Source organism: Danio rerio, chromosome 2 (genome assembly GCF_049306965.1).
Source record: "Danio rerio strain Tuebingen ecotype United States chromosome 2, GRCz12tu, whole genome shotgun sequence".
NCBI lineage: Eukaryota > Metazoa > Chordata > Actinopteri > Cypriniformes > Danionidae > Danio > Danio rerio.
The window spans coordinates 8,635,001-8,660,256 of NC_133177.1; the positions used below are offsets into that span (position 1 = coordinate 8,635,001).

Consider the following 25,256-nt stretch of genomic DNA (forward strand, 5'->3'; position numbering starts at 1 on the left):
GATTATTAAATTTGATATTCTGGAAAAGAGAGAGTATGTTTCGTGTTTGCAATGAGAATGAAAGGAGGCAGTTATGTTATAGGCTCCGTTTTGTTATAAATATGTATATTGTCAATTATTTTATTGTCAAAGTGAAACATCGTAGCCAGGGTGATGTGAATGAGGTTACAAAGTAAACTGTTCCCTTTGAAGATTTACCTGACGTGTCCTTGGGAGTTTGTATTTCCTAATCAAACTTTTGAAGTCTGAACTTACAAGAAGAGCATGCAAGACTGAACTTTGTGTACCCTACCTAAAATCGAGGAAAAAGCCCCAATCAGATCGAATGTCTGCAGCCCTTCCTCCGTTTTCTGATTTCTCCGTTTGCCCTCATCCTCACTGACACAAAGCAGCGGCGTTGTCAAACTATAACGTTTTTAAAAAGCTCCGTTTCGGCGATCGAAATCTCTGGCGTAGTGTGGATGAATGCCGTAACTGTAGCGTTTTAAACGTATGCATTTTAAAACTAAAATGTATTACTGTAAACATTGCCTGAGATTATTATAGATCTCTTGTGTTGTTATGTGAGGGTATGGGTGTGTGTGTATATGTATATGTATGTGTGTATATATATATGTATATATATGTGTATATATATATATATATATATATTAGGGGTGTCACGATTTTGATTTTTAATCGAAATCGATCGAAACTTATGCTCAATTTCGATTATCGAATCAAAAAATAGAATCGTCGTTGCTGCCACGCCCCCATGTCAGCTTGGCTTGCCAAGCGGGAAAAAACAGGCTTGTTGAAATGCTTGTTAAACTGCAGAAGCAGGAGACCCGTCAAGATAACTTAATCCCTCTCCTCTTTCAATGAAGTCGCCGGTGTTTAAGCATTTTGGATTTCCAGTGAGTTATGTAGACAACGTTCAACACAGTTTTGCAAGCTCTGCTATGTTCGTATTACGTACGGTTCGTCCGATAGACAACACCGGCATCGCGATCCTCCGCCCGCCCCCGTTGCAAATCCGCTCGCGAAAAGTACACACTCAGGCCCTGTTTACACTGTATTTGTTTTTAAATGGCATTTTAGAAGACAACGATTTGACATCCACAGTGGCGTGTGGCATTTCTGAGCAGCTCTCCTTCCTCTCTGCCTCTGAAAATGCACATCACGTGACCACACAGACACAGACGCACTCACAGCCATGCGCTCGAGACAGCAGGTCCAGGCAGTCAGAGGACTGCTTCAATCTTTCACTCACTTGTACTTAGTCATTTTAGCGAACACCTCAGATACTGTTAGCTGGTTCCTGTTGGTTGTGCGTCTTTTTTACCGACGCCATTATAACAAAACAGATCACTGCCTATTTACGAGTCCCGCAGAAAAAGTGATTGACAGGTGGTAATTATGTGTGTATCTTGCCTTTATTCATTTACTGTATGATTTGTTTATGGGTAAAACAAAGACCATGCAGGTCAGGTAGTTTAAACGGTAGGCTACAAATAATTAATTGGTCATTAATTAATTAATTAATTATTCATAATCGAAAATCGAATCGAATTGTGCCTTTAGAATCGAAAATGTAATCGAATCGAGGATTTGGAGGATCGTGACACCCTTTATATATATATATATATATATATATATATATATATATATATATATATATATATATATATATATATATATATATATATATATATATATATAAAATTTTATGTTAGTTCTGTTTTTGATGCTGCTCTGAAGGCCAAAAGTGACATTTACTGGCTAGTCTTTGTATACTAAATAAATAACAGTTAATACATTTAGAAATGGTTCTCATTTTGTTTTCGATGTGCAGTAGCTGCACCATAAAGTGTTTGATTCATTCCTTCATTTTTTTTATGCTTAGTCCCTTTATTAATCAGGGTTCCCCACAGTGGAATAAACCGCCAACTATTCCAGTACATGTTTTACACAGCGGATGCCCTTCCAGCTGCAACCCAACACTGGGAAACACCCATGCACTCTTGCATTCACTCTCTCACACACACACACACTACGGCCAATTTACATTATTCAATTCACCTTAAGCGCATATCTTTGGACTGTGGAGGAAACCGGAGCACCTGAAGGAAACCCACGCGAACACAGGGAGAACATGCAAACTTTACACACAAATGCCAACTGACCCAGCCGTGGCTCGAACCAGCAACCTTCTTGCTGTGAGGGGATCATGGTAACCCACTGCGCCACTGTGTCACCCAAAATCTTTGATTCGTTATAGAAAAATAGCATCCAAGTCTAAAAAATCCTAAGCGTAGTCTTTATTTATTTTTATTATGATGTTGGTGCCTATTGAGCTGGTCAAGGCAAAAGCAGGGTTCATACAGTCATGGAAAAGTTTTTAAAAAACAGAAAAACCCACAGTTTTTACAAAGTCATGGAAATTAGTTTAACAAATATCTGTATACTTGAATTAGGGCTGCGCGATGTTGGAAAAATCTGACATTACGATGTTTTGTATTTATGTGATGTATATTGCCATGTGAATACAATTTCACCAGATGATTTGGATTAATTTGGCATGAATCTCCTAATAGTATTTTTAGTAGCGTGGGACACATATATGACTGTCAACATAAATAAAAAATGTGTTTTGGGGTTTCAGGACCCTTTAAACATTGCTGGCCTTACCGCATATATATGACTTTTTCCCCAAACCGTAAGACGGACTCCTCCCCTCCATCTCTTCAGTCCAGACCACAGAGGGCAGATGTTGAAGGCTGCGACTGATTGCCGAATGCTGTGTTTTGTCCTCTAAATTATTTGAATCCCTGAGATTAAACTTTAATGGTCGCTCCATTTTTAATGACTCAACTTGAAATGGGGTTATCGAATATCCACAGCACTATAAAAAAGGAAAGTTTGGTACAACTACTTTGCCCCAAGCTAATGACTGTACAGGTTATCAATATTTAAAGTGTAAATGAAATCAAACCTAACCATGTTAATTTTGTTAGCTCACATTGCTAGTTTTGCGGTGAACAATTCATCAGTGCATGTCATTAAGAAAAACTAAATGTTTGCCCTTGTAATCAAAAATCAGAATCTGAAAATGCACTTCCTGTTTGTTTTCAGTTCAATTCTCAGGTTACATCTGTCTGGGATATAGGCTGGAGGTAAATTAGTAAATTACCCATGCCTTCCTCCAGCTGTTTTGACAGCTAACAGATATTAGGCTTGTTTGAGATCCGCCTCGCCTTGACTCCAGTGCAGACGAGAGCAGGTGTCTGCAGTAAGAGGAGGGATCCAAAAAATACATCAGAAGTTGGACAATTCTCGAATCTCGCCATTTTGCTGCCTGAAAACGTCATCACGTTTTGTATCGCAGATATATGACCTCATGAGAAATACTATAGTAATTTGTAATAAGTATTATTGTGTTTTTTAAAATAGTTTTTCAGTATTGGGTTATGTCTATAGTTGTTGTGATACCATAGCAACTACAGAATTTAAATAGGCTATTTTTTATAATATAGATCAAGAAACCTATTGCTAGTATTTTTTTTATGTGGGAGTGGATGCAATTGACATATCACTGTTCTCAGAATCACAATCACAGAAGATGAACAGCTCATTACTTAAAAGGGTGTACAGTATTTAAAATATAGATGTGTATATATTAAACGGTGTTAAATGTAAAAAAAAAAATCTCAAAATAAAGGAAAAGAAAGGTTTCAAGAAATCTAACTTGGCTATCTTATAAATTATGTAGCTGAATAGCGAGATGCTTTTGAGTGACTGACAGGTCATGACAAATGTTTGTTTTGCTAGGAATGTCCCTAGAGCTTGGCATTTTATTGAACAAGTGGCCCATTTCTATAGTCATTTCAGACTTTCTAGAGGGCATTGGAGGGTATAAATAGACATAAAGTTAAAGACTAAATTATTTGCCCTCTTGTGAAGTTTAAAAATATATATTTCATTAAATATGTATAAGTGTTGTTTAACAGAGTTTGTTTTCAACAGTTTTAAGAACTCATTTCTAATAACCAATTCCTATGACTTTACCATAATGACATAATATTATATAATTTACATAATATTTTACTAGTATTTTCGCAAGATGCTAGTATTAAAGTTCAATTTAAATAATTAACTATAGGTTGTTACAGAAAATGAGGAAAGCCATTGGACAACAGTGGTTTGTTCTGTAAATTCTTAAGGGGGGGCTAATTATATTGACATGCTATATTAGTCCTATGTAAACTGCTTTTACTATACTTTTACTCTTTTTACTGGACTAACATAAATATTTTAAACCAGATACGGAAGAAGCGTCAAGCGTGAGTGATTTACATGTTAAGTCACGAATAGACTTTATAGATCTTGTGGCGCGATGCGCGCGAATGAAGCAGCGAAAACCAATGAGGAGCTTGCTCTTGTGGAGGCGGGAGTATGATGTATCGCCTGTTGTTGGTGTCCCGGGGGAAAATCCTCCTGCCGGCACCGACAACAGTTCATCAAACTGGGCTCGGCTCAGTCAGAAGCTTTGCTGAAAGCTTCCATCATCCAGGTATAATTTCTGGAGGAGTTGATGAGCTGGGTGCACCTCTAAAATTATCTATTGCACTCAGACATGGCTCCAAACAAATCAATGCTCTTTTTCAACCTTCATAAAGCACATAAACACAGTTATTCTCTCAATAAAATCCATGTTAGCCATTTAGCAACGAAGCTAGTCACCGGGCAGACAGAAACCCTACCCATGACGCGAATCCTCGTCTATTGCTCAGTGAATTTGACGCGCGAATGAAGATGATTTGATGTGCGAATGAATTAATTCCTTACATTTATATAGCGCTTTTCTGGGCACTCAAAGCGCTTTACACAATGGGGGGAATCTCCTCATCCACTACCAGTGAGCAGCATCCACCTGGATGACGCGACAGCAGCCATTTTGCGCCAGACCGCACATCACACACCAGCTGATTAGTGGAGAGGAGACAGTCATGAAGCCAATTGGAATATGGGGATGGTTAGGAGGCCATGATGGACAGAGGCCAGTGGGCAGATTTGGCCAGGATGCCGGGGTTAAACCCCTACTCTGTTTCGAAGGACATCCTGGGATTTTTAACGACCACAGAGAGTCGGGACCTCGGTTTAACATCTCATTCGAAAGACGGCGCTCACTGAGCAGCATAGAGTCCCCGTCACTATACTGGGGCATTGTACCCACACAGACCGCAGTTTTGGCGGCCCCTGCTGGCCTCACTAACACCACTTCCGCCAGCAACCTGGCTTTCCCATGTGGTCTCCCATCCAGGTACTGACCAGGCGCAGCCCTGCTTAGCTTCAGTGGGCGACCATGTGAGAGTTGCAGAGAGCTAGCTGCCGGCTAATATAATATGAAGCTGGTTTGACGCGCGAATGAAGCTGATTTGACGCACAAATGAAGCGAGTAACCTCAAAATGTCCATGCGTCTATTTACGTGCATATATCGAAATTTATCCGCATGTTCCGCATTTGGTATGAACACAGCATAAGACTTTCTCCAGAAATGCCTTTTTTATTATCAACAAACATACAATAAAGGTATACAACAAAGCCAGGTATAAACCTCAGTAAAAACAAAAGATAGAGAATAAAATATAATTTGTCAGTCTCATCCAATAAGAATTGTGCTACATCACAATTTAGAAAAAAAAATGGTCGCAGCTTCCGGTTTATGTGGGTTTTAATGCGCATCTTTTGTTCAAAATGTTGTGAGATCATTGTGTTTTCTTCTTTATCGTGTTTGTGAGCAGTGCAGCACTTTCTCACTTTGCCTCTGTCCTCGTGTTTCTCTGCAGAGTTTTCCCTCAGATGAGGGCTGGCCGTTCGCCAAATACCTGGGGGCCTGCGGCCGGATGGTGGCGGTGAATTACGTGGGCGAGGAGCTCTGGAGCTTCTACAATGCGCCCTGGGAGAAAAGAGTAGATCTTGCCAAGCAGCTGATGGACATCGCCGAGCAGCTGACCAACAATGACTTTGACTTCGCCCTTTACCTCCTGGACGTCAGCTTCGACAATTTCGCAGTCGGGCCCCGTGATGGAAAAGTCATCGTCATCGATGCTGAAAACGTGATCGTGGTGGACAAAAGATTGGTGAAGCAGAGTAAGTAATGACCTCATCCCTGCATCTCTGTGCAAGGTTTGCTTTACGACATGAATAAATTCCACAGGAAGCTGTTATCCAGGTTAGAGTGTGTGTGTGTGTGTGTGTCAACTTAAATATTCTGACCCACTTTCGGTTTTTCCCTCCTATGGGCTGAAGCACCTGTTTTTCTGACCTGTTTGTTACTGTACTTTGCTTTCCCCGTCAACATAAATGTTTCTTAAACTGAATTATCACAGTCTCACAGACCAGGTGGAATCCTGCATTGGCCTCCACATGCTCCCAGGCTAGTAATTAAAGTCTCATTGCTGTTTCTTTTTTTGGGACTTTTAAGAAATCTATACCTGTCCGGAAGAACTCTACACCGACCGCTTTTCTGGAACTCAATAGAGCCCAGGGTCAGAAATTAACTAGGGCTTGAGGAAATAATTTAATCAAGAGTGCATAAAACCAACTCTAAAACTGCAGATAAGGTTGGAATAAATGGTTCTTGCACAATTAAGCCCTAATTCAACTGTCATGATTAAAGGGATAGTTCACCCAAAACTGAAAAATCTGGCATTATTTTAGGGCTGCATGATTTGTAGAAAAAAATCGAATTGCAATTCTTCTGATCCAAATTGGTTTAAACTGTGATTTACTACTATTTCATAAAAGAGTTACAGGTTCGATGTGGTGGTTTTATCAGCATCAAAGAAAGACCAAGCACAGTCACAGAGTACAATACACTAACCTCTTAGAAAATAGCCCCTTTCACACAGTGATAACAGTAAATATATAGAAAATTTCCGGAACTACTTTATCGGTAGATTCAAAAAAAGCGTTGATCATACAGGCAAGGGCGTTACGGAATTTTCTATTTCACCACATCCATTCCAAAATATCGGTTATTTTTGACATCATTAACCAGAAATGAGCTCTAAACGGCTGCGCTTGTATTTGTAAACATTTGACCACATTACTGTATAATGTAGTCTATGAATGGATCAGTATTGTGAACAACTTCGATGAAGGCATATAGAGAAACACTGTTGCATGTCGAGATGTTCATAATATGTGTGTGTGCTGGCGCTTACCGGCTGCTTCACGTGCAAGCGCAACGCGTCATGCAACTTAAGGAAGCAGAGCTTGAAGGTAAAGAAACAACGGCTTATCATAAGCATCTTATCGATAATTATTTACACAGTTGGCATTAAGAATGAACATAGAAACATGATCCGACTAACATCTCGCAGCTAAATGTGTCTGGAAAAATATTCACAGGCTTTTATTTTCATGAACAGCACGGATGTGAATGCGCCTGAGTGTTCTGATTGGCTAAAGTAGACGTTTCAGGTCATTTTTTAAAAACTTATAATAGGGGCTTTTTAAAACTACTCCGGCAGTGTTTGCCTGACAGAAAAACATGTCATATTATAGACCAAGAATGGCTTTAAGGTGAGTAAATTATGGAATCATTTTCATTTTTTGGTGAACTATTCCTTTAATTCAGCTTGACTGGTGGTAGTCTGTAGTTTCATAATAGATTATAGTAATTGGTTCAACATAATAGTCAACAAAGAATCATTTTTATAAGGTAATTATACAAATTGCCTTTACAAAGACCAAAAATGAATGGAAAATTAAATGCCTGACCCTGGTAAAGCTCCTAATATGATAATGCGTGGGATTTAAATTCTAGTTTAATGTTTGAGTAAGTGTTTCGCATTGCAACAGATGGATGTGGCCCAAAGCTGCACTTTTGATTTTAGACGGCAGCGAGTTGGCATGGACGGGTGCAGCGCTGGACCAAGTATGTGTGCCAGTGGATCTGCCATCCAGCGAGGCCAAACTGGGCTGGCGGATGAACTTGGAGCATGTGTGCTACATTACAATGGCTATTTGCTTCAGCCTGCCAGCATTTGTCTGAATAGAGCTTGTGTGTGTGTGTGTGTGTGTGTGTGTGTGTGTGTGTGTGTGTGTGTGTGTGTGTGTGTGTGTGTGTGTGTGTGTGTGTGTGTGTGTGTCAGCAGATGGGTCTTTCTGAAATGATAGATTATTTTCTTTTTTTTCTATATTTTCATGCTGAATTGATGTGCGGTTCATGTCAAAGCACTTCACTGGACCTGTTTTGGCATCAAGGTCATTTTATGGAGGACATCGGATAGATGGGTTTTTATTCATATTTTAAATTGAATTAAATCTGCTTTAAATATCTCAGCACGTTAATTGGAAACGTGATGGTTTTCAGAAATGATTTCCATGCATATGGAGGTGGTTTCATTCGATATATTCTCTGTGTGTTTTAGGCTTGGGCGGTATTACGGTATTATGGTATACCGCGGGATCTAAAAATAGAAACGGTGTGAGTTTCAATACCGTTATACCGTCATAAAATATTAAATATCCTTTATTTAATGCCTACAAAAACGTATGTGTGGTTGCCATCACGGGACAGTGTGGAGGAGAGAGAGAGAAAGAGGGAGAGGGAGGGGGAGAGGGTGAGAGGGAGGCAGAGGGAGAAGTGACGTGACGAGTGGCGCTCCAAAGTGTCCTGCAGTTTGGGAGTTTCGACTGAATAGAAGGGAGACGTTTTTAATATGAACGAGAGGTCTGCATTAGAGCTAAAGATCTTTGCCCGAACCCGGCGAGACCCGAAAAAATCCAAATACCTGCATTAAAATCCATCCCTGCAAAGGTGAAGCAAATGATGACGAAGTAGTAAAAAAAAGATAATTTTGACGGCGGTCAAGCCAGTCACTAGCTCATAAGGAGCGGTTATTCCAGCCGCAGGTATTTCGCGGTCGCTCATACACTGCGTATTACGGTAGAGCCCTAAACCGCAAGAAGGCAGGTAAAATGACGAGGCCACTCGCTACCCTAAAACTGCTGTCATGGCAAATTAAATGCATGTTCCTGACTGGTAGAAGATGAACAAACAAGCCTACCTAAAACTTGCAAAATCAGCCGGATCAGAACTCTGCATCTCGACCTGTAGCCGCAGGAAAGGGTGTTCAGCTGCTGGACGCACATGAGCGCAAGACTGCGCTAAAGCCAGTGGATTTAATAATGTTCCTCCACAAACACACGTAGCCTAATCTTGGTGAGTACAGGGTTCAAAATTATAAATAAATGTTAATTAAACCATATAATCATAATTTAGACAGAGTATACAGGCTAATGGTGGCATTATTCTTTTAATATTCAGCTTCACGGCCGCCCTAATGCCAGATTGTGAAGAGAAATGGAGAAACAATTCTTGCACAGCCTTTAACTAAATTTCATTATTGCCAAAATACCCGTCATCATTTAGAGTTTATTTTAATTTGATTTGTTAAGCAAGATTTCTTTTTTAATTGTGTTAGCCAATTTAAAGGCAAAGTGTTAGAGTGCTGAGATGTTACGATGTTTCAGAGGACTTATTTTATTTGTTCCAACTTTCAAGTGGCCTATAGTATACGTTTGTTACGAATAAATGATGTTAAAACATATAAATGACTCATTCTTGAAAAAAATGCATTAGTGCTGTGTGCATGAGCACACTTGAATAATGTCGGGCTGTAAACGGGTTCGACTTAATAAAGCTGTCAATCAAAATGTACCTGTCGGTCTCGGGACCTATCGGTATAATTTTTATGGCCCGATTACAGCTCTGCATTCCCGCTGCTGTACCGCGGGAGCCGGCCAGATTTCTTACGGTGTGAGAGTAAACTTCTGAATAAATCGCGGGAGAGATGTGTGTGTGTGTAAGAGAGAGAGAGAGAGATATAGAGAGAGAGGGGTGTTGTGCGTCGCTTCGCTTCGCTTCTCTCTCTCTCTCTCTCTCTCTCTCTCTCTCTCTCTCTCTCTCTCTCTCTCTCTCTCTCTCTCTCTCCGCGAGCCTAAGATTGCATAGAAAGTATTCAGTTTCTGAATGGTTTAGGCTCAAGCCAACAGTTTGGTGACGCTGTCTGAGCCTTACGTCATAATTTTTTTTTATTACGCCGGTAATACCGGATACCGGGGTAAAATGTGGAGGCGGTTTGACGGTCTCAAAATTTGGATACCGCCCAAGCCTGTTTTGAGAAAATTGTTGACAACAACAAACTACATAATTTTACAGCAGTTATAAATCATAGTTGTTGATCTACATCTCAGCTTTTCATAATATTAATACATTGACAGTCCTATACAGTGTTTCCTCTAGGATTTTTTTCAGCTGTGGTGGCAGACTCTGTTGGGCATTTTACATAGATCTATGACTACATGTGGCGTTATTTCATTGACAAATGTCGTGGGCACAGTATTAAGTCAAGATCGCATTCATGTAATAGCCTACGAGAGTGCCAACCTCTGCTCGAGCGCCAATTTTCTTTGTTCGTGCACAAAACTTCTTGCGCACCCTCAAATATACGCTGCTTAAGTGCAGATTTTCTTGCACACCCTCAAATAAACGCTGCTGAAGTGTGATTTAGTGCATTTCTGTAACAAGTATATCGCCAACATTTATTAGATTTGCTAGGAATATTTATGAATGTCTCCAATAGATTTACAGAGCGGCATTACTGCATCCTGAAGTAACGTGAAACAGCTATAAACTCTAGCAAGATAAAGTCACTAAATGCAGAACCACAGACCTTCATCTATAAATGAAATATAATTATGGAAACTGTGTTCATCTGAACAGAAAGCTACGTCGTGTTTGCTGGCCTTACGCATCACGCATATGTCAGTCAGTCAGTCAGGACATCACCTTAAAGGGTTAAACAAAGAACGCACAGTACTACTACGGTTACAGAAAAGTTTGCGATGTTATAATTCACTTACCTTTCAATACGTTTTTGGTGCGATTATAATCCACTATTTAAAAAAACGACCGAATGTTTTGAATGAGAAGCTGTATTTTAGCCGTGGTGGGATAAATTTTGGTGTGGCGCCCGGCCACGGAAGAATGAATGTTGCGGAAACCATGCTATATATTTAAATCGGTTTACACAAAGATATGTTTCTGTCCGTTTCATCGCAAGTTTACAATGCTAAATACTAAGGGGTGTCACGATCCTCCAAATCCTCGATTCGATTACATTTTCGATTCTAAATGCACGATTCGATTCGATTTTCGATTATGAATAATTAATTAATTAATGACCAATTAATTATTTGTAGCCTACCGTTTAAACTACCTGACCTGCATGGTCTTTGTTTTACTCATAAACAAATCATACAGTAAATGAATAAAGGCAAGATACACACATAATTACCACCTGTCAATCACTTTTTCTGCGGGACTCGTGAATAGGCAGTGATCTGTGTCGTTATAATGGCGTCGGTAAAAAAGACGCACAACCAACAGGAACCAGCTAACCGTATCTGAGGTGTTCGCTAAAATGACTAAGTACAAGTGAGTGAAAGATTGAAGCAGTCTTCTGACTGCCTGGACCTGCTGTCTCGAGCGCAAGGCTGTATGTGCGTCTGTGTCTGTGTGGTCACGTGATGTGCATTTTCCGGAGGTAGAGAGGAAGGAGAGCTGCTCAGAAATGCCACACGCCACTGTGGATGTCAAATCGTTGTCGTTCTTAAATGCCATTTAAAAACAAAGACAGTGTAAACAGGGCCTGAGTGTGTACTTTTCGCGAGCGGATTTGCAACGGGGGCGGGCGGAGGATCGCGATGCCGGTGTTGTCTATCGGACGAACCGTACGTAATACGTACATAGCAGAGCTTGCAAAACTGTGGGGTTTTTTTGTCGACAACACGAACGTTGTCAACATAATTCACTGGAAATCCAAAATGCTTACACACCAGCGACTTCATTGAAAGAGGAGAGGGTTTAAGTTCTGTCGACGGGTCTCCTGCTTCTGCAGTTTAACAAGCACTTCAACAAGCCTGTTTTTTCCCGCTTGGCAAGCCAAGCTGATGTGATATGGGGGCGTGGCAGCATCGACGATTCTATTTTTTGATTCGATAATCAAAATTGAGCATAAATTTCGATCGATTCCGATTAAAAATCGAAATCGTGACACCCCTACTAAATATAGGTGTAAACCAAGTATAAATGTTTTAAAGAGCCCCTATTATGGATTTTTGAAAAATACCCTCCATGCAGTGTGTAACACAGCTCTAAGTGAATTTAAACATTTCAGCTGAGGTTGAAATCTGAAAGTGTTAGAGTGTAAAAAGTGCACCCTGATTAAAACTATTGATTCTTTTGAATCAACTCGGATGAATGTTTCATCTTTTGTTCGGATCTTTTGCCTGAACACGTCAAAGCCAATATAGGACATCGCTAAATATAAAGTACTGAATCCAGTAAAATGTGAACGCACCTGCGAGGGATCATGGGATTGATCATGATACAAAAATTACTAACACTGGGAGATGGCCAGACGTGCAGCTGTGGGGAATAAAGGGTTAAAGTTTGTTTTCACAACAACACCACAGTATATACAAATGTTTGTTGATTGATGATTGATAAATTAACCTACTCTGCATCGCTTGATTCACCAACCGTTGGTTTATTAAAGGAAGGAGCAGCAAAGACTACTAATGTATGAGACTTTGTCAGTAACTGTTACACAGTTTATATAGAGCAAATTTTTCTTCCTCCAGATCCTGTGTTTCTCCTTCCTACAGAACATGCGTGTACACTGTAGTTTGCAAGATATCAATTTAATTGTGTTTTTTAACTTATTATAGATCACTATTATAGATCAGCGCTTGTGATGTATCTCTCAGATTAAATCTGTAAGAGGCTATTTACATATTGTGTCCAAAACAATTTTCAAAATAGGGTGGATCCACTGTTTGGATTAATACTGAACGTGTGTCGTTGTTATTACTTGGGGTTAGGGTTAGGAATAGAGTATATGCTAGGGTTGGGCGGCTAGACGATGCCATCGTCCATCGCCGATGGCTGATAAACTTCACGATGCTGAGCCGGCATCGCAATCCATCGCCCCACCCCACATTTATATTGATATATAACTTATTATTTGCATGTCATCTTAATAGCAATAACGATCTTTTCATGAGCTGTGTTAAATGTTTGCATATAGCTGCTGCTTGCATGGCTGACAGCATCATGAGGATTAAATGAAGCATTATACAGTTCTTCTGACACTAAAGGGTGTAGATTTAGTGGCAAACGCTGTTACCTGCAAACCCCGTCCCACAGACTTTAGTGTGAACGGCTTTAATTATTTTCATAGTGGACTTGAAGCCACTGGAAGTTTTTACCCACTCTTGGAAAAATGTAAATGATGGATTAATATTCAGCACATGATCCTTAATGAGATGTGCCATTAGCCCCTTTCACACATACAGACCTTTCCGGAAAATTACCGGCAATTTGTTAAAGGTTGTATGTGTGAACAGGTCCTTTTTGAAAATACCGGTAAATTCGTTCCGGCTATTTTCCGGAAAGAGAAGTTGTAACATTACCGGTAATTTGCCGGAATGCTGCGCTGTGAGAATGCAGAAGGAAGATTGCCGGAAAGAGCGGGTCTACATCTAGAACGTGCTGATGTGAGACATCTGCTTTAGCCAATCAGAACAGTCAGACGCATTCACGTCCATGCGGTTTATGAGAATAAAAGCCCTTGAATATTTTTCCAGACACCTTTTAGCTGCTAGATGTTAGTCAGATAACGTTTCTATGTTTCTTCTTAATGCTAACTGTGTAAATAATTATCGATAAAATGTTTATGATAATCCGTTGTTTGTTTACCTTCAAGCTTTCCGTGTGCCCGTGAGCGCCCATCGCACCAGCACACACACATATATCATGTACATCTCGACATGCGAAAGTGTTTCTCTATGTTTTCATCGGAGTTGTTCACTATACTGATCCATCCAAAGAGTTTTTAATGCAGTCAAATGTTTACAAACACAAGTGCAGCCGTTTAGAGGTCATTTCTGGTTAATGATGTCAGAATTTACCGGCATTTTGGGATGGATGTGTGAATGCTCTTTTCCGGAAAAATTCCGTAACGTCCTCGCCTGTGTGAACAGCGCTATTTTGAATATACCGGTAAAGTCGTTCCGGAAATTTTCCGGATATTTACCGGTATGACTGTGTGAAAGGGGCTATTATTAGTAACTGTAGTTGGTTTCTAAAACAAAATTTATCAGTGTTATTTTCATTCGCTCATATCTCAGCGCTTCACATTTTCTCGGTTGTAGCTCCTGTCATCTGAAGGCAAAAGGCATTGACTGAGTGATTGACAGCTGATATTAACCAATCCATTCGCGTTCAGTTCTAGAGCAGTGGGCCAATAAGAAGAGCACAAACGCGGGGCAGGCATTGCAGGCTTTTTTACCTTAGAAAATTCACATAACAACTGTTTTAATCTGTTCCTTCAATCATTGGCAAAGTTCCTGCTGTAGTATTTCTCACAAATGTTACGTGAGATCTACTTCATTCATGTCTGTCACTGTTTATCTGACGCAGCCGGAGATTGAAGCACACTCTGGCCCCGTTTACACTAGTGCGTTTTAGTTTTAAAACGGCGTTGTAGAATGAAAACGATCCGCGTCCACACTCGCGTTTTACCCAGCGTTTCTGAACTGCTCTCCGTCCACACCAAAACGCTGACAACACACATCACGTGACCACACACACACTCTCGGGCAAGCGCTCCAGCATTTCTACCCAGATGAGAGCTCTGCTTGTCGGACTGCTCATCACGCATCTCCCGCTGGATCTAATCTCACTATATTTGCTAAACGTGACATTTCATTCATGTTGTTGTCTTTATCTAACAACATAGGCCAATTCCCTGACTTTGGTCATTGGAATCTATTAAGTTACTTGTTCACGGGTAACATGTTTTGGTTAAGTGCAAAGAGAAGTTAATGATTAATCCAGGTACATTGACTGATCGCTTGCCTTTATTTCCTACAATGTATAAACTTATTGTATGTTATACTTTTATAATTGTCGATTATTAAAACTGATATTCAGCAGAAGAGAGGGTGCGTTTCGTATTTTCACTGAAAGTGAAAGGAGGCAGTTGTTATCGGCTCCGTTTTGTTATAAATATCCACACAGTGAAGATGACGCAAATATATGCAGCACGGCGCCTCAACATTTCTGCTGTCTGTTAAGTTTTCTAATATTAAAAAGAAAATAGGCAGTTCCTTAAATCATGTTTACATTTTATTGATGAGAAAGTGAAACAACGTAGCCAAGGTGATGTGAATGAAGTTATAAAGTACACTGTTCCCTTTGAAGATTGACGCGTGTCCTCTGTATGTTTTCCATATCAAACTGAGAAGGGGGAGACTGCAGCCTTGATCAAACTTGCGAAGTCTTAACTTACAAGAAGAGGATGCGAGACTGAACTGTGTGTGGGCTACTTAATATTGAGGAAAAGCCCCAATCAGATAGGCGAACGTTTGCAGCCCCGCCTCCGTTTTCAGATGTCTCCGTCTTTCCCCATCCACACTGAGACGGAGCAGCAGCGTTTTAGAATGAAAACGGCCTCTCCAGCGTTTTCAAAAAGCTCCGTTTTCGGCGCTCGAGAACTCCGGCGTAGTGTGGATGGATGGCGTAACCGTAGCAAAACTTATGCGTTTTCAAACTAAAACGCACTAGTGTAAACGGGGCCTCTGACCGGCACGTAGGAACAGTGGGCGGGGAGAACTAGCATTAGAGGCACAGGCAAAAAAAACAGCTTCATTGTAAAAAAATTCCAATATTCTGAAAGGTATAATAAATAATCTGATGGGTGTTTTGATGAAACTTTACGGATACATTCTGGAAACACAAAAGACCTATATTAAATCTTGAAAAACAGGTAAAATAGGTGCCCTTTAATCTAAAAGTTTTCAAAACTTTTTTTTTTTTTTTTGAGTGAATAAATGATAAACGATCACATTAATTTAAGACTTCCTGATCATAAGTTGTCCTGTTCCTCCATAAACCTCTGAAGGTGATTTTTAACACGCACCGAAAGCCAATGTGTGTTCTGATTGGCTGTGGTGCATCACCTCCTCTGGCTCTCATAATTGGCTCCCTGGAGAGTGATTGGCACTACTGTGACTTCATTTTCTCTAATTAGATATTGGCACGATATTGAGTTGTGTCAAATGACCAAGACGGCGGATCACTCAGTCTTTAAGGGCTTTATGACTCAATATAGTTTTGCTGATGAATAGATGTCACAGTCCAGGCTATTTCGGCACCCACCCTCCCTCGAGAGGATCCTAGACGTTATTGATTTGTTCAGCATTAAAATGGGTGGCCAAGAAAAGAAATTCACCTGCTGTCAGAAGATTTGTCGTCTTCTCAAGTGATGAGCTGAATGGAAACAGCATCTTTATTCTGCGGATTGTTGAGCTTTTTCAAGTTATATATGAAACCTCTTAAAGAATAAAGCCCTGTGTAATGATAAAGAGCTTCTTTGTTGTTTGCTGGAGACTATCGTGAAGTTGTTTTAGAAGAAAATACTGGAATAAGGATGAAGTTGGATGGAAGTCAGCTGACTGGCATAAGATCTGGGCAAAGAATAGTGAACTTGTGATGAAATATCACATGTTATCACCACTATGCTGTTGAAAAATGTCATTTAATTAGTAGTTGCCGATAGCTTGTGATCCACTTGTGATAGTTTTGGGTTTTTTTATTGCGTTATGGACCTCTTGTCCAATTTTTCATGTTTCAAATTCTGCTTGTAGTTTAACATTAAAGTGGACTGTTGTATTACTAAATTTGGATCAGTTTGAAACAAGATGTAATTGTATAATATACTTTGAAATGATACCACACAGTTAAAGAAAAAAGTACCGCCAGGTCTTTGCCTGGATTTTGAACCACTGTGGTCATAAAGGGATGGACATGGTCAGCAACAATACTCGGGTAGGCTGTGGCATTGGCACGATGCTGAATTGGTACTAATGGGTCCAAAGTGCGCCATGAAAATACCCCCTACACTATTACACCCCCACCCAGTAGAAAGAAGAAAATCCCAGTAGATCAGCAGTTTCTGAAATACTCAGACCAGCCTGTCTAGCACCAACAACCATGCCATGTTCAAAGTCACTTAAATCACTTTTTTTCCCTCATACTGATACTCGGTTTGAGCTGCAGCAGATCGTCTTGACCATGTCAACATGCCTAAATGCAATGAGTTGCTGCCATGTGATTGGCTGATTAGAAATGTGTGTTAACGAGCAGTTGGACAAGTGTACCTACTATAGTGACCAGTGAGTGTATATACCTAGTTAACCTGCAGTTGTACAGTATATAGGGGATGTCTATGCAGGCCTGGATTGGCTAATTGGGAGGACCTGGAGAATTCCAGGTGGGCCGGTCCAATTTTTGGCCGCATGGGCCGATGTCCCTAGCTGCTTGCACTCTCAGCAGTCACACTTTTTTAGTTTATTTATTTACTTGACCATGGCCTCACTCTTTCAATTCATTATTTTGCCTCAGCTCCGCTCTTTTTATTTATTTTCTCGCAGCCCTGTGAGCAAAATGCAGCCTGCAGGTTAATGATGATGTAACTGTCATTTGACCCCAAACAGCGGCAGCTTAGTGAATATAAGAATTAGAATAATTAATATTTATGAATATTACACCTGCTCAATCAAAATCAGATGATACACTACGTTAATAAATCTGACATAACTTGATAAGAAATCTAAAAAGCGGAGGAAAAGATTGTCGTTTTTGCAGATAAGTCTTGCAGATAACAGTGCAATATTTATTTTTTATTCCAAACGTTCCAGCGTAAAAGCGCTATTGTGGTCCAGTGGTCAGCACATTGCGTTCCGACCCGAGTTTGAACCTCACCTGAATAATTTCTTCATTCATTCATTTTTTTTTCTGCTTAGTCTCTTTATTAATCTGGGGTCGCCACAGCGGAATAAACCGCCAACCTATCCAGCAAGTTTTTACACAGCGGATGTCCTTCCAGCCGCAACCCATCTCTGGGAAACATCCACACACATTCACACACACACTCATACACTATGGACAATTTAGCCTACCCAATTCACCTGTACCAAATGTCTTCGCACTGTGGGGGAAACCCGAGCACCCAGAGGAAACCCACACAAATGCAGGGAGAACATGCAAACTCCACACAGAAATGCCAACTGAGCCGAGGCTCGAATCAGCAACCCAGCGACCTTCTTGCTGTGAGTCGACAGCACTACCTACTGCGCCACTGCCTCGCCTGAATAATTTTTATTTATTTTTTATTCTTATTGTTAAGACATATAAAACTGTTTGGATTGTTGAACATTTGAAGTTCTAAATCAGCTGTTTTCTTGAAAAAGAAGTGATAGTGTCATTGGAAACTAAATTGGAAATGATGTTATTTTAATATAGTCTGTCGTGAACTGAGGTGGGCAGGTCTAAGGCTTGAAACTCCAGGGCTGAAAAGGAAGTCCCACTCCGGCCCTGTGTCTGTGTACATATTTAACAAAGTGTATGTGTTGTACTTAATGTCTTTGATTGTCAGAATCATCTCTTCCCAGGTCTTGGATCTCATTAAGTGGCAGCACAGTCTTTATATTGTATTTGTGCTTTTGCTTGTAGCTTTTTTCTGTTTTATTTCTGTTTTATTTAACTGAACATGTCATTTAACAAACCATGACCCTGAAACCTTGATACAAACCAAACGGTGAGCAATATGTAGCATTATCTTCAATATTCAGTCCTCAAATATTCTGTTTCACTGAATAACATGATCCGCAAATTCCACTCCATCTTCCATTTCAAGATTTATTCTGATGAACAGCTATACTGCACCTATATGACTTTATTTTATTCTATTTCTCTTAGATAAACCCGAGAGCTACGATGTGTGGTATGAGAGCCGCTATGAGGAATGCGATAAAGAGGCCTGTCTCTCCTTCTCCAAGGACATTCTCTGCTCGCGGGTCACCGTGGACCACAACTATTACGCCGTGTGTCAGAACCTGCTCTCCAGATTCTCCAGCTGGCGGGGCAGCACTGGTGGTCTTCTCCACGACCCCCCTCCGGACGTGGTGAAAGACGGCCGCCTCATAGCACTGCTGGACGAGTGCACCAGGCCGCAGAAACGCTACGGCCGCTTCCAGGCGGCTAAAGAACTGCGCGAGTTCCTGACACAACTCACTCAGACGAGCAATGCTGACAGGTAGTGTTGAGAACGGAGGGGGGGGACACTGAACTTTTGCAGCACACCCCTCCCCCTCCAATAAACGAAAAAGACTATCATATTCTGGAACTCATTTGTACACCCTTAAGGGAGTCGCTGTTTTGTTGCCGCTATCAATCATGCCATTGTTGGCTCTGGTCCTGTTTGGGCTTAATAAAGAAGTTTGCACATCTACATGGATTCAAGGGTCGTGTGAGAATCAGCAGACTAGAGGCTCAACCTGCTGTGATCACGTGTGTATGTGTGTGTGTGTGTTCAAGTGTGGTGTGCGTATTTGTGGCGTGCATTTGTGTTTGCTTTTATGATGTGTGTGTGTGTGATTGCGTTTGTGGTGTGCGTGCATGACTTATGCGTGTGTGCGCGCGCATGTGGCATACACGTGTATGTGCGTTGAGTGCGTGCCTTGCGTGTGTGTTTGCGTGACATACGCGCGTGAGTGGCGTTTGTGTGTGTTTGCGTGCAAACTGCGTTGCGTGTTTGAGTGCATGGTGTGCATGCTTGCTTGTGGCGTCCATGCGTGCGTGGTGTACGCTCATGCTTGCGTGTGTGTGTGTTTGCGTGTGGTGTTTTTGTGGAGTACGTGTGTGTTTGCGTGTGTGGTGTGCGCATGTAGCATACCCTCGTGGCGTTTGTGCGTGGTTCACGCGAGTTTGCTTGTGGCGTGCGTGCGTGCGTGGTGTTAGTGTGTTTGCATGCATGTGTGTGTTTGCGTGTGGAGTGCGTGGCGTTCGTGTGTGTTTCAGTGTGTGGTGTGCACGTGTTGCGTGCGTGGTGTATGCACGTGTTTGCTTGTGGCGTGCGTGCATGTGGTGTGCGTGCACCGTGCGCGGCGTTCGTGTGTGTTTGCGGGTATGGCACTCTGTGTGCCATGCGTGCGTTGTGAGTTCGTGCATATCTGCGTGTGTGCGTGGCATAGTGTGTGTAGTGCGCATGCCTGGCATGTGTGTGTGACGTATTTGCGTGCCTATTGTGTGTGCAATATCTGCGTGGTGTTTGTGTGTGTGTGTGCCGTGTGTGTATTTGTGTGTGCGCGGCATGTGTGTATTTGTGTGTGTGCGTGGAAAGCGTGCGTGCCATACTTGTGTGTGGCAAGCGTGTGTGCCATGCATGTGTGGTATGTGTGTGGCATGTTGTGTGCATGCCTGGCATATGTGTGTGTGGTGTGCACACATGGCGTCTGTTGTATGTGTGCGTGGCATGTATGCGTGTGTGTGTGAGACGTGTGCCATGCCTGAATGGTGTTTGCGTGTGTGGCATGTGTTTGTGTCACATACGTGGTGTGTGCGCATGGTAAGCGTGTGTATGCATGTGTGGTGTGCGCGTGGCGTGTTACGTGCATGCGTGGCATACGCCTATGTGGTGTGTGTGCATGGCGTGTACCATGCCTGAGTGGTGTATGCGTGGTGTACGCGTATGCATGGTGTGTGTTTGTGTGTGTAGCGGGAGTGTGTGTGCATCTATCTAATATGTGATGCTTGACTGATCCCTCATGGCTGTTTTGATCCGGATCCTATAGTAAGGTTTCTAATTAATGTGTAAGTCAGGTGCTGTAAGTGTGCCGGGAGCAGGGGTTATCACTGAAGTTGCACAGGGTGATTTGTTCATGTTTGAGTGAATCTTAACAAAAACACGTCCAGGTTATATTTGATTAAAATCATACTTTAAATTATGTATACACATACATATACGCACACACATACAGGGTTTGTATCAAGGTAATTACATGCATACATCCAATGTAAATGTAAGTAATTTCTGTTTATTTACGGTTATGAATTGCATTATGGGATGTTGATCTTTCCTCTGTCGACTCTTATTGTTGAAAACTCAACTCCACAGTTGTACAAAGTGACTTTTATTGGCATTTTAGTAGTTTATAAAAGTGTTTCTCAACCACGTTCCAGGAGGCCCACCAGCTGTGCACATTTTCCATGTCTCCTTAACCCAGGGGTGTCCAAACTCGGTCCTGGAGGGTCGGTGTCCTGCAGATTTTGGCTCCAACTTGTCTCAACACACCTGCATGTATGTTTCTAGAAAGCCTAGTAAGAGCTTGATTAGCTAGCCCAGGTGTGTCTGATTGGGGTTGGAACTAAACTTTGCAGGACACCGGCACTCCAGGACCGAGTGTGGACACCACTGCCTTAACCAAACACATCTGATTCAAATCATTAGCTCATTAGCAGAGACTGAAAGACCTGTAAAAGTTGACACACAAAGGAGGTGTCCAAAACATGCGCTGCGTCCGAAACCACATACTTCCATACTATACAGTACGCTAAAATCAGTATGCGAGCCGAGTAGTATGTCCGAATTCATAGAATTCGAAAATTAGTATGCGAGAAATACCCTGATGACTTACTACTTACGGCGAGATTCTGGAGTGCGCATTTCATGAACACTGCGTTATCCCATGATTCCCCGCCAAAGATTTCATGAATGGGAGTGAACTGATGCAATTGACGCAGGTAGGTCACGTGACCATGACAAAATGGCAGATGTAGTACGTCCGAATTCCATTCATACTTTTCACATTCATACTGTATAGAGCGTACTTTTTTATGGCCGATTAGTTCGTTTAAATTGAAATGCAGTATCTACTTAGTAGGTGGTTTTGGACACAGCCATGGAGTGTTGGTGGTCCTCCAGGAACATTCAATATAGCTTTCAATTCAGCTTTATTTGTATAGCGCTTTTACAATGTAGATTGTGTCAAAGCAGCTTCACATAAATGGTCATAGTAACTGGAACAGTGTGGTTCAGGTTTTAGTGTTCTAGTGTTTTTGTTAGTTCAGTTCAGTTTAGCTCAGTTCAGTGTGATTTAATCATTACTGAGAGTTCAAACACTGAAGAGCCAACCGATGACGGGTGGTGTAAGGTGCCAACGGCTCTTTTTTAAAATCGTACATTTTCGTACAAATTCGTACGAATTTGCCACTAAACTGACAATACGTAAAATACTTACGTTTTCTCGTGAGATCAGGCTGGTTTATCACAAGGTATTTGTACTGTAATATACAACACCAATCCAGACAATATATCACTTTAACCCTTTAAACTGGCATAATTATTATTTTTTTAATTGCTTTTTACTCGTTATCAAAGTTGTGTCAGCATATTATTCAATTCCAAAAAATTTCTTTTCAAGGAGTGCACCTTAAAGGATTTAAATATAAAAGCCTTATTTATTAGGTTTTCCCAGAGATGGGTTGCGGCTGGAAGGGCATCCGCTGCGTACAAACGTGCTGGATAAGTTGATGGTTCATTCCGCTGTGGCGACCCCAGATTAATAAATGGACTAAGCCAACAAGAAAATTAATGAATTTGTTAGATTAATTAATCCTAGTAATAAAAGTCACTTTTTCCAACTTTTTAAAGTTAAAAGGTGGTGCGCGAAAGATCAAGGTACCATAATTCAATTCAAAAGTCTAAATAATTGGGGAAAACAAATAAAACACTTGACACTTCTTCTCAATTTGTTAGTCAAAATAACTAGATGTGAAGATGTGAGAAGGTTAAATTCCCTTTTTTGGTGACACAAAACCAAAGTTCTACATTTATAAAATCCGATAAAGTAATATATAGTGGAATTATTCTCGTCACTTTAACCATTTGTCATTTTTGGCTACCAAAAAACTGCATAAATAAAATGATATATCTTTGTAAATTAGGACGAAATGTTATCAGATCTTCGGAATAAATGTTATCAGTTCCTAACAATTCTACAATTCTGAGAATTGTCAAGTGGTCTCTCAGGCCACGTTTACACTGTCAGGTCTTGATGCCCAATTCCGATTTGTTGCCAATATCTGATTTTTTTGCTTGTCAGTTTACACGTTCTTTTAATTGTAACCCATATCCGATTTGATTGTAAACCGCCACACTAGCCACGATGGAATAAATTGTCTTGCTTTTAGCTCTGCGAAATATGAGAAGTTCGCCTAAGTTTAAAATGATTTTGAAGAGGAGGGAAAGGGTCATCATCGCAGCTTCCGCCTATGGTTTGTATATGGTGTCCTCCACCATTCAGAGGAATTTGTGGGTACGAGAGAGATCTCGGGTCTGGTGGGAGCAAATTGTGGTGACTGACCACTTTCCTCCTCGATGTTTCCTCTGTTGTTGTTGTTGTTTACCACTTCGTCATCTCCACACAACGCTCTTCCTTCTACGTCATTAAACCGCGGAGAAGTACCACATTGTTGCAAGTTTAATGACAAAACAGAATGCCTCAAATCTGATCTGCCTGCTCACATGATAGTCGCATTGTCAAATATCTGATTTATTGCTGATTTATTCCCACATATGAAGGAGGCCTGAAACCGATCTCTAAATATCCAAATACATGCGTTTTTTTTTTTTTTTTTTAGTTTACACGGTCATTGAACAGATCCGATCTGTGTCACATATAAACAAAAAATCAGAATTGAGTCACATTTAACTGGCAATGTAAACAAGAGCCATCTTGGTGTGGCGCAGATGCTAGAACCTGCCTTTACACATATGCAAAGTCGTAAATTGTACGTCATGTGTAAACACATAAATCGGATATGGGTCACACAATTAAAAAAACACGTAAACGGACAGGCAAACAAATCGAAATTGGGCATCAAGACCTGACAGTGTAAACAGGGCCTTATTGCACAATTCTAATATCATCAGTATATACTGTATACATAATTTTTCAAATTAAAACCTGGCTCCATTATGTTGCTCTCTGTGTGAAATGTCACCAGGATGTGTTTTTGAAAGATTCGCTTGTTTTTTTTTTTTTTTCTCTAAATGTGATTAAATCTTCACCACAGGAAACCTTAGTGCAGTCTTAACTGATTTTGAAAGTGTGCTCGGTCAAATAATATGCCTCTTATCAAAGAGGAACTTGAAGAGGTTCCTGTTACAAAACTATTTTGGTTAGACATTTGTGTTTTATGTCAAAAAAAAAGTTAACAAAAAGAATAATATGGATTTGAAACAGGTATGCAAGAATAATACCAAAGAATACTGTAAACATTGTTCGGTTCGTTTTTTTTATTCGTTCCTTTGACAAAGATTATTTAAAAGGGAAATCTCAACCTTTTTTTCAGTCTTCGTAAAAATCTGTAGTTCGTTTTGGACCAATGCAGTTTCCTTAAGTCTGTAACCTTGACATCACCTTCACTAAATTTTGCATTAAGTTTACAGAGACAAGTTGCACTACATTTACGTCAGCTCTTGGTTTTTTTTCATAGACTCCTTCCTCATGTGTGCCCTGTCATCAATGTTGTGTCCTTTCTTTTATAATTCTGTGTAATAATAATGTACTTTCTTTCGCCCTATTATTGTTACCCGACTTTCCATGTTTGTAATGAGCAATATTGGGAGTTGAGTGAACTTACGTTTCATTTTACACTGTTTTGAAGACATTCCATCCCTTGAAACCCTGTTTATGTTAAGCCATGATTTATTTGTGGATGGATTTTCTGTAAAGAAAAAAAAAACATGCTCTTCTGTATGTGTTTGTTTTGAGAGTACATGGAAAACGTCTGGTCGTACTGTGCCTTTCATTCAGAAGTTGTATTTTCGACTGGATACAAATTAAAAAGTTTATTAAAATATATCTATACTTACCTGCTCGGATTTATTTGTTCTATTGAATCCAAAAAAATTCAGTTTAGGGTAGCGATACTTTAATTTCTAAGGTGCTAAAACATGAATGTGTGTGTCTGTTTAAAAACCTCCATATGGTTTCATCTGGAATGAAGCCAACACTCATATCCTGTGCAGGAGCCATAGAGAAGTGAGAAGACTGTTTCAACAGAACCGGAATCTCTTTTTCTTCTTGTTCTTTTAGTTTAGTCTTCAGTTTCCACACAATGTAAATTGCGCTTATTATACTAACTAAAAACATCCTAATTTTGTTTTAAAGGTTTCTTATAATAGTTTGACAGCCGTTCAAGGTCACAATGTTGTCTAAACTTTGCATCATATGCATTAATATGCTGATTGCCAACAAAACACAGATGTTTGATGCCATTTTACTGCTT

The 25,256-nt window shown here is 40.5% G+C and overlaps 1 protein-coding gene across 4 annotated transcripts in view; it reads left to right on the forward strand.

The window, feature by feature from the left end:
- The window catches only part of dipk2aa (divergent protein kinase domain 2Aa), a 57,409-nt gene extending 32,572 nt beyond the window's left edge, over positions 1-24,837 (forward strand). Inside the window, exons 3-6 of one of the 4 annotated variants that reach the window (XR_012386936.1) lie at positions 5,830-6,133; positions 18,882-21,189; positions 21,358-22,641; positions 23,848-24,837. Coding sequence is in view for 1 of the 4 variants with exons in the window: in NM_001007436.1 (NP_001007437.1) it covers positions 5,830-6,133; positions 18,882-19,222 (645 nt within the window). In the remaining 3 variants the exon portion in view is untranslated. 4 annotated transcript variants of the gene reach the window in all.
- The last annotated feature ends 419 nt before the right edge of the window (positions 24,838-25,256 follow it).